This window comes from Talpa europaea, assembly GCF_964194135.1.
Source record: "Talpa europaea genome assembly, chromosome: 15".
In the NCBI taxonomy this organism is placed as follows: Eukaryota; Metazoa; Chordata; class Mammalia; order Eulipotyphla; family Talpidae; genus Talpa; species Talpa europaea.
The window spans coordinates 68238836-68248844 of NC_140083.1; the positions used below are offsets into that span (position 1 = coordinate 68238836).

General features: G+C 37.4%; 1 protein-coding gene across 1 annotated transcript; it reads right to left on the minus strand.

Annotated features, from left to right (window-relative positions):
• Window positions 1–2693: 2693 nt before the first annotated feature.
• On the minus strand, window positions 2694–9322 carry KLRG1 (killer cell lectin like receptor G1; the record flags this gene model as incomplete). The annotated part of the gene is made up of 3 exons (XM_084256074.1): window positions 2694–2841; window positions 3167–3267; window positions 9278–9322. 3 exons carry the CDS (start codon window positions 9320–9322, stop codon window positions 2721–2723), a joined length of 267 nt encoding a protein of 88 aa, XP_084112200.1. The 3' UTR covers window positions 2694–2720.
• Between the last annotated feature and the right edge of the window lie 687 nt (window positions 9323–10009).

Sequence of the window (10009 nt, forward strand, 5' to 3'; positions counted from 1 at the left end):
AGCAAAATCAGAGTACAAATCAAGGCAATAGCTGCTATTGTCAGCCTCCCCAGAGGTCTCACCCACGTATGTCTTTCAGGTGTCTCTGCATGTCAACTCCACGTGTTCCTCCAAGTCCCCCAAGTACCTGGGGCAAATCCAAAGCCAAGAAGTAAGTGAGCCCTTCTTCTCCACCTGCCGCTCTTTTTTTTCTCCATGAGTTTCCTGTTTTCTGTCACTTCACCTGGCCACTCAGCTCCACCCCTCACTGAATGGGGGCGGGGAACATGGTAAATTCCTTCACAATACCACATGGCTGTGACCGCTACTAGGTTTTTCCCTCTCTGGATTGTCTTCATGCTTATTTTGTTAGTGCTCTTTTGTTATCTATAATAAATGTCCTTTTCAACTTCTGCATGTCCTTAGTGTCCAACGTTATCAGAGGGACCGGCTGTGGACTACAAGTGCTGGTAGAAAAGTGTCAGTTCTAAAGTTTTATGAAATTTAATTTCACGAGACAAGGTAAAAGAATTCAGTCAATAACTCACCCTTGTCCTGATAAATAAGCCTAAGGAATAAATAAATGACTAGGAAATAAGCTCTTTCTAATGTGATCATCCTTAAAGGAGAAAAAGCAGTGACGAACTAAACCAATTCTGATGACACGTGGTAAAAATTCTTTCAAGAATCCTGCCCCCTTGTTTCAGAGGAGAGCTGCATACACCCTGCCTGTGGAGGGCAGGGTGCCCTCCTTGGTTGCCCTTTGAGAGTGTTGGGCCTCCCTGGTGGTGCAAGGGGTTTAAGTCTCAGCACTATCAAGCTGTTGCCAGCCACAGCAGCATGAGTTCGATCCCCGGCTAGAAAGCTAGCCCACATGGTGTAGCAGACCTCTGCTGTCTCGCCTGCTGCTCCCCTCAGTAGTATATTTTGGTCAATCCACCTGTTCTGCTCCCCACTCTATCTCTGGTGAATCTTCTGGTCACCCTCCTGCCCCTCTGGTCTGCACCCCAGCTCTTGTATGCATAAATAAATAAATATTTTTTAAAATAATAATAAAATCCAGGTTTTAAAAAAAAAAAAAAGTAAATGAGAGTGTAGCACCCAGGCTGTCACCCAAAGGGAATAACTGTCCTTCTAATCTAACCAGTGGGAGTCACTATGATCACATTCACAAATAAGATTCACCTGGGCCCAGAACCAAAAGTAAGAGATCATGGAAGATGGGAGATGCTTCTACTTCTTCCTTCCTATTCAATGCTCATTTGGTGGGGAAGGGAGATTAGGACATACTGTTTCTTTGCTTGATGCTGCTAATTAATTTCTGCACTAACAACAGCTATAAATGATTTTTGATTGCTGAGTAATATTCCAGTGTGTGTGTGTGTGTGTGTGTGTGTGTGTGTGTGTGTGTACACACCACATCAGTGAAATAAACCAGAAGGAAAAAGAAAAATACCGGATGGTTTCACTTATAGTAGGAATATAGGGGAACCAAATAAGACATCAGTGTAAAAAAAATAATAGCAATACAAAACCCAACAAAACAAAAACAGACAATTATAAACCAGAGACATCCTGCAGGGGAGGGGGCGGGAGAGGGAGGGAGGGAGGAGCACAGGGGACTGCGGTGATGATGCACAGGTGCATTGGTGAAGGAAACTCTGGGAACTACACCTGGCAGGGGAAGCAAATATTATTTAAAAAGGAACAGTGATGTAAAAAATAAATAATTAAAAAATAAAAGACTCGAAGTTAAAAAAACAGCTATAATACGATTTTTTAATTCTTTTCTTTTATCCATCTATTTCATACTCATTTATTTTAGGTGTTTGGAATACAATGATAGATAAAATACAGTCCATGTTCCTAAAAAATGATGAAAGAGAAAGGCAAGTTAACAGATTAGAACCAGTATCATAATGATACAGAAGCGTGGTCTCCATTAATCCCTTTAAACAGTGCCTTCCCTCCTTAGCTATATCCAAATACTACTAAGAGAAATAATAATGTTTCTTTTATTTTTGAGGCATCACTAGCTAAAGCAATTTGGGGGGCAAACACATAAACTGCTTCTGTCAATTTCCCTCTAAAAAAGCCTTCTCAGACCACTGAAATGAACATGCAGTTCACATATTTAAATAAGGAAAAGATATGGTCAAACATTGGTTTACTCAGCCACATCGATGCATACTCAGAAAAACTAAATTCAAAGTTAGGTCTTTTAAGTGTGACGAGCTGAGAACCAGAAAGCATCATCCTGTTCTTGTTCACCTTCCCCAACTTATTTTCTCACTACTAGCTTTATTCTTCAGAATAAAACTTTTGCAAGGCTACTATTAGGATCCAAATACATTATCAGAAAGAACAACATGTCAACCCCTAACACACATGACCCTCTAGTCCATTAGTAATAGCTGTGCGGTTTTCATTAGATCAGCTCAGAATATAACATAGAATGGGACATTTTTGACAGAGATGGTATGGGTAGGGATGAAGGAAGCAACAAATAGTCAGTAGATTGAGAAATACTTAAAAAAAAAAAATCTACTATTTTGCAAATCTGCCTAATGCTTCAAAGCAGTAAGGTAATATCTAAATTCCTTCAAAGAGAGTCCAGTAGTAAACCATGATCCTTGGGAGGCTGCATTAGTTTTACATCTAATGCTGAGCCTGGGAAGCTCAGCATTCATTAATTTATACTCATGACCAACCTGGGTGGCCAGCTCCCTCCTCTTAGGAAACTATCGGACAGATAAGAGCCTCCTACAGACCCATCGTAAGTTAACTTCACAACTAGAGGCTTGCAGAAGATCACCTTTGTTGATAGTACCACACTTCTGTACCAAGCTGTTTGACACAATCCTATAAGAAATCAGAAATATCAAGCACTAAGGTAATTTATTAGCAGTAGAGGAGTTTATAGGGCATGAAGGGATTAAAAAATGAGCAAATTCTTCCTCCCTTTTCAGGTCCCCATTTCTCTTAATTCCCCCAAAACAACACAAGAATAAAGATTGCACAACAATCTCTCTTCGAAATACCATTCTTTTTCTTATTTTTTTTTTGTCCAATTCCACTGTTACCTTCCTTCTTCCATTGCCTATTTCCTTTCTTTACTCTTTTTGATGGTTGTTTTATTTTGGGGGGAGGGGAGGGAAGGAGGGAAGACTCTACTGAAGACCCTTACCTTAGGTTATTTGGTATTGTTCCATCTTCCCACTTCCAGCCAGAATTGTTCCTCAGACCAATCCAGTAAAAGTGCTCATTGAAGAAATCTTTGAACAGGTGCTAAGGAAAGGTTGAAGAAGATGAAAAATGGTAAGACAGAAAACCAAAGAGGAGACCCAGTAGCATGGTCAAATAAGTATTCCTCATCCTTTCTCATCACCATTAATTATGGACTAAATGTATGTATCCCATCCAAATTTATATGTTAAAGCTCTTCCCCCCATTATCATGGTAGTTGGAGATGGGACCTTTGGGAGGTAGTAGGATTAGATGAGGTCATAAGGGTGGGGCCCTCATTAATGATGAGATTAGTGTCCTTATAAGAAGAGACCAGAGCTTAGTCTCTCTCCACCATGTGAGGACGCATGAGAAGGCATCTGTCTACAATCCAGGAAGAAGGTTCTCACCAGAAACCAAATCTTTCTGCACTTTGATCTTGGACTTCCAGCCTCCAAAACTGTAAGATAAATGTCTGTGGTTGAAGCCACCTAGGCTGTGGTATTTTGTCAGAGCAGTCCAAACTGACTAAGACAATCACCTACTCCAAATAAATAATCTCTCATTTAAATTCTGATTCTAAAGATTTGTTGGTGCAGAGAGGAGTTCTTCCTAGAATTGAACTTTAGGTCTATACTTGCATTCTCATAATGTGACAGATAAGATAAAAATTACGTCTCTAGTCTCTACCTTCCCCTGCAACTTCCTCTTTGATTGAAGGGAGCACCTGATAGGTATTCAGATAACTGAAAAAGAAAAAGCTGAGTTGTGGAAGCAGCTTTATCATTTAATACATGAATCATTATTACCAAGTCTGTAGCAATATGCTTGTTTTTTCCCCACTAAACTCCCATTTTCCAAGTCCTCCTCAATCTTGCATATGAGAAGAAAAAAGTTCCTAAGGTAACATTAAGTTGGCTACACCCTCCACATACACCATTCTACCACAAGAACAGAGATAAATCTTTGCTCTGTAGAGCCTGACATTCAAGGAATTTATATTCTAAGGGAATTGCCTCTATAAATGAAATCAAAGAATAAATCACAGAAGATTAATTGTTATAGGATTTAGTGTTAGTGTAATGAATATATTTGACAATAAGTGAATTGTCACGTTGGACTTGAAAATGGCTTTTGTTTCAGTTTCATTATGATGTTGAATTTTCAAAATGATGCTAATGTTGACAAGTATTGTGTTTGTTCATGAGCCAGGGAATAAAATTCTAAGTCTGAAGGCCAAAAAAATTGATGGCAAAAATTGATGATTTAAATATAAAATAAGAAGCTCGATGTCTGTATGTTTCAGAGTATGAAATACTACTCAAAAGTATTTGTATGTGCCTTAACAGATATCAAAGTCTCCGAGTTATATGCAGTAGACAAATATAGATAATTGCAGTAGCATTCATCCATACTGCCTGTGTGTGTTCACACCGTAGGATTAATAAGATAATTGCTTCATATCTTCTCTTTACTTCTTATTCTAACTCCCTGAAGTCACTGCAAATCCCGGTAAAGAAAATGGAAAATTGGAATCTTGTTTTTTAGTGTTTTTGCTTGGTTGCTTGGTTGGTTTGTTTTTTTATGGGTTAGAGTTTAATCTGATAAATGTTAAAGGAAAAGACCATAATTTGTTCCTACGATCAGATACTTTCTAAATAATCATTTATTTCGGTCTTCTTCCTGCATTAATACATTGAGATAATCGGACATTTCGTCTGGTGGTGGCCGTGACACAGAGAATCATATTCTCAAATTTAGTGAATGTGATTTAACCTCTTTCCTCCCTCCATCAACTTTTTTTCCCCTGGAGGATTACAAATTCAACAAAAGTTAGTGACATATATTATCTCACAGTAATTTAGTGGTAGGACTTGGAGCCAAATTCAAGGCCTCAGCCTGTAGTTTGAGGCAGTCCATCTCTCTGTAACTCAGTCCTCTCTTAAAACTGCAATTTCGGACCTCCCTGGTAGCACAGGGAGGTTTAAAGACACAGCACTATCAAGCTGTTGCCAGCCACTGCAGCACAAGTTCAATCCCTGGCCGGGGCAGGGAGCAACCCACATGGCACAGCAGACCTCTCCTGTCTCGCCCGCTGCTCCCCTCAGCAGTGTATTTCAGTAGATCTGCCTGTTCTGCTCCCCACTCTTTCTGGTGAATCCTCTCACCACCTCTGCACCTCTGGTCTACACCCCATTTCTTGTATGCATAAATAAATAATATTAAAAAAAAACGCAATTTTTTGTTTTTGAAAAAAAAAAAACTGAAAAAATCATAAGACACATTTGGATGTGCCAAGAAATAGGCATATTCAGCAAGCTAAGAGACTACATCTTTTGATAAAACAGGTCAAGACAAGATGCCATCTTTTAAACATAACACTGGATTCCAGAATTAGTTACTTCTTTGGGCCTCTGTATCAGGGAGGGTCCTGATGAAGCCTCAGAACAGACTGATAAATGAATGCAGATATTCATTAAAGCTAAGACATCTTTCTTTTCATTACATCCAAGGTCAGATGTCCTAAAATCTGGGCATTTTTGTTAGAAAATGAAGACCCAAAATGATTGAGAGTATTCCTGTATTCCATTCAGGAATCTGGAAAACCTCCTCTAGAGGTTTTTGAAAATTAAAAAAATAAAAATAATCATTTTCTTCAAATTTCAGGAAGAAAATATTTTTAACTTCCTAATTTTGTTCTAAAGTTATACATTTTTGTTTATTTAAACATACTAATATTTTTTCGTGATGACTTAATTAGTTGATTATCTTAAGAAAAAAAATAGTTCTTTTTATCCAGAACTACTTAAAAATGAGTGAAATTTCAGTTCTCTATAATTACTGTGGTACCACCAGATGTCCCATTTCTATGTCATTGTTTTTATTCCACTCCAGACAGCTGGCTGTTGCAGAGTAAACATTCAAGGACTCTTCTCTTAATTGTGTCTGTGGACTAACTGCCTTTCGCCTACTTGGAGACTTTCACTGGCATGAATTAGGAGTTTCTCTTTTGAAGACAAAAGAGCATAAAAAGTCTCTTTGTACTCCCAGTAACGGCACTAAAAGAGGTTGTCTTAGTCTGTTTGGGCTGCTCTAACAAATTATCATAAACTGGGGGACTTAAATAATGGCCTCTTATTTCTCTCAGTTCTAGAGACTGGAATATATTTCATGGGGTCCCACTCCCATGATCAAATTCTTTCTGAAAGACCCCCATCTCCAAGTACCATCATCATATTTATTTGTTTACTTAGTTGTCTGTCTCCACTGATTAAATGTAAGTATAATATAAAAACTCTTGTTATTACAGTATCCTTAACACCCAGGAAAATAGGTGAAATTATGCTCAATAATATTTATAGAATTAAAGAATAAAGTCAAGTCTTATACCACAAGAGGATAAAATTTTTTAACACCAACTCTGAAGTTTTTACTTCACCACCATTGAGCACTTAATTGTATATGTTGAGAACAGAGGTAGACTCAAGAGTAAATGAAGGGTAAGATAAATGGAATGACATCCTTATATTCAGAACAGGTTGAAACCTTTCACACACTTCTTAACCAACTTGCTTAAAAGGATTATATAATTTAGGAAAATATCATTTTTCCTCATTTCTTCACTAGAATTATAAGGAAAACAATCCATTTCTTTCTCCTCTTATTTTTTTTTAATTTATTATATTTATTTGTGCATAAAAAAACTTGGGTGTAGGCATGGGGGTGAGAGGATTCACCAGAGACAGAGTGGGGAGCAGAACAGGCAGATTTACTAAAATACATTGATGGGGGAGCAGTGGACAAGACAGGAGAGGTCTGCTGAAACATGTGGGTTAGCTCCCTGGCCGGGGATCAAACTCTTACTGCAGTGGCTGGCATTAGCTTAATAGAGCTGACTAAACCCCTGCACCACCAGGGAAGCCCTCTAACTCCTCTAATAGAGTACAGAAATGGGTAGAGACTTGCTCAAAAATCTCAGAGTGTAAGATGGTTTTAAATTAACATCCACTTGCACACTCCAATCTTGCACTTCCTGCGCTCAAGACCCAGGCGATTCCCAGTCACAAATCAGGACAGTGTACTACTTCTCACTGCAAGACTGGAGAGAAAATTTTACTATATCACTTTCACTTGGAAATTTTCTGGCTTGAAAGAAGCTTTGAAAACCAGAATGCAATTACCTATGCTCTATGTGTTCATGAATTGTGTATGTGTGCACACAACTATAGAAGCAGCATAAAAGTATGAACAGCATTTCAACTCAAAACTATTGTCCTCCCTCAAAAGGGTGTCAACTAAAACAATTAAGTGTTAAAGTGTGTAATGTCTGTTTTGACTTTTAGGAGGAAAAATATGAAACCTAAAACAAGATGAAGCAGAACCCAAAACAAAAACAGGTACATTTTATCTTCCCTTTTCCTTTTTTTTTTTTTTTAAGGTCAACATTTATACCTTATACACACACACAACACACTTTTGCAGGTAATATTTTTAAATGATAATTAAAATAGTAATAAGGCATGGAACACTCTTTAAACTTCCAAAATTAATATGCTCTATGGGATATGTCTAAGTTATCTCAACTCATATGGAAATAATAGGTTTATTATAATATGTCAAAGCTACTAGGTTGGTCATGTCTTTTGCTTGGCTAGCTTAATTTTAGGGGTTATACCTAAAGGAATGACCCTGAGATAAATACTTCAAATAAATATGTTTATAGCTGCCTAAACACTCTAAATAAGTAAAACTTTGTCTAGAATATGAAAATAATTAAGCAATACTAGGATATAGAATTTTTAAAAATACATAGACTAAGGTTTGACTAAAACAGAAATGAAATACTGCTATGTGAGAATAGCAGAACATAAACACACAAAATATAGGATAAATGTATTTTTAAATATTATATATTACAGTTTCAAGTAATATCACTGATATTTTTCTTCAATCTCCAGATATCTTTTCAGGTGAAATATTTAAAACAATGGATGTGGTTATTAATTTGGAAAAAATGCAATGCAGAGCACCAATAAAGTCTAAAATTAATTGGATCTATTGCTTTAAATTTGTAAGTATTTCACCCAAAAATATGTCTGGAGTTTGAACAAAAGCACACTGAGCATATCACTTGCAAATACAACTAACCCGTATAAAAATAAGTTTACACTTTATTTCCAGATTTGGGGGCTTTTTCAGAGATATATCAGCATGCACAAGATGGATTCTGGAAGTCAACAAATCTAGTCTTTCTGGCATGACTTTAAAAGATGGGCAGATGTGGAGTTTAAAATTTGACTTAAAAAAAAAAAAAAACTGGCTCTGCCAGAGTTGTAGCCTTGTGCCTGTCATTAACTCTTCTGAATTTTATTCACTCATTCATCCATAAAATAGATGTTGAACTCTACTTTGTAGGATATGCTATGAAGATTAAGAATGGCCTATGTACAATACCTGGTATACAGCAACTTGTCTAAGCTAGAGATGGATGATGTTTATGTATCTTACTGAAAAATAACCATCTCACAACATAAGGGGGGATATTTCTTATGCCTTGTTGCCTCTATAGAGCAACCTAATTCTCCAGCAGTATTCTCCACCAGTGGAATACCAGTTTGAAAACTTGTTTCAATAGATACATACACTCTTTTGGTCTCTATTCAGAGCTAAGCACAATACTAAAATACTGTAAAATAGGACCTATATCTTGCATTGAGAACAAAAAAAAACTGCAGTAATACATGAGGTTCAGCAAATTGGATATAAAACAAGTTGTTTCTACAGAACCGGACAAAAGCTAAGGCAGGGGGAAAAAGATGAGGCCATTGAATCAAGCAAGATTCCACAGAGGTAAAACATATCTGTGCTTGCTATTAAGTCAGGAATGTTTTGCCCTCTCCAGTATTCATTTGAACCAAGAGACACTGAGATTAAATAAACCAGTTTTGAAAATGTAGCCAATCTGTCTCTGTTTATCTTACTGGACAGTTAGAGGCAGGATTCAAGGAAAGTACAGGAAAAAAGAAAAAGAGAAAATCCATCTGGGGATGATGGAGAAAAAGAAAATCCCCACCTTCTGGATACTCTGTGTCTTGGTTCTTTTCTCCTCTTCTCTCATCATCGCACTGTTTGACTTACAGTAGCTACAACACCCCAGTTCCCTGTGACAGAGTTTTGCATTATGATTCACTATTCTGTTTTTCAGTATTTGTTCAGCTATGTTTCAAGTTCTTTGCTCACTTCTGCTACTGATTTCAGTCAGCATCATTCCCCAGAAGCAGCAATATCACTGTGAAAATAGTGTTGCTGTGATGAGGTCCCCAGCCAGCCAGAGAGCTACCCACATGGCACAGCAGACCTCTCCTCTCTCTCCCGCTGCTCCCCTCAGCAGTGTATTTCAGTCAATCCGCCTGTTCTGCTCCCCGCTCTGTCTCTGGTGAGTCCTCTCACCCCCTGCACCTCTGGCCTGTACCCCATTTCTTGTATGCATAAATAAATCTTTAAAAAAAAATTTAAGTTTGCTTTAGAGTAATTACCTCTCTGAATTTCCCCAAAGGATGTTAATATAGTTGAATTCTTAATAAACTGTTCTCTGTTTTTCCTGAGGTTCAGCAAATCAGATATAAAACAGGTTGTTTCTACAGAACTGGACAAAAGCTAAGGCGGGGGGATGATTCTGCATCCTCCCCAAATAGGAAGCAATATTTAAACTCAAAAACCAGCATGAAATTAGCACTAAAAAGCTAACAAGGATCTCTCATTTTCTTTGATTATGTTATTATTTATATTGATAAGTTAGAATCTG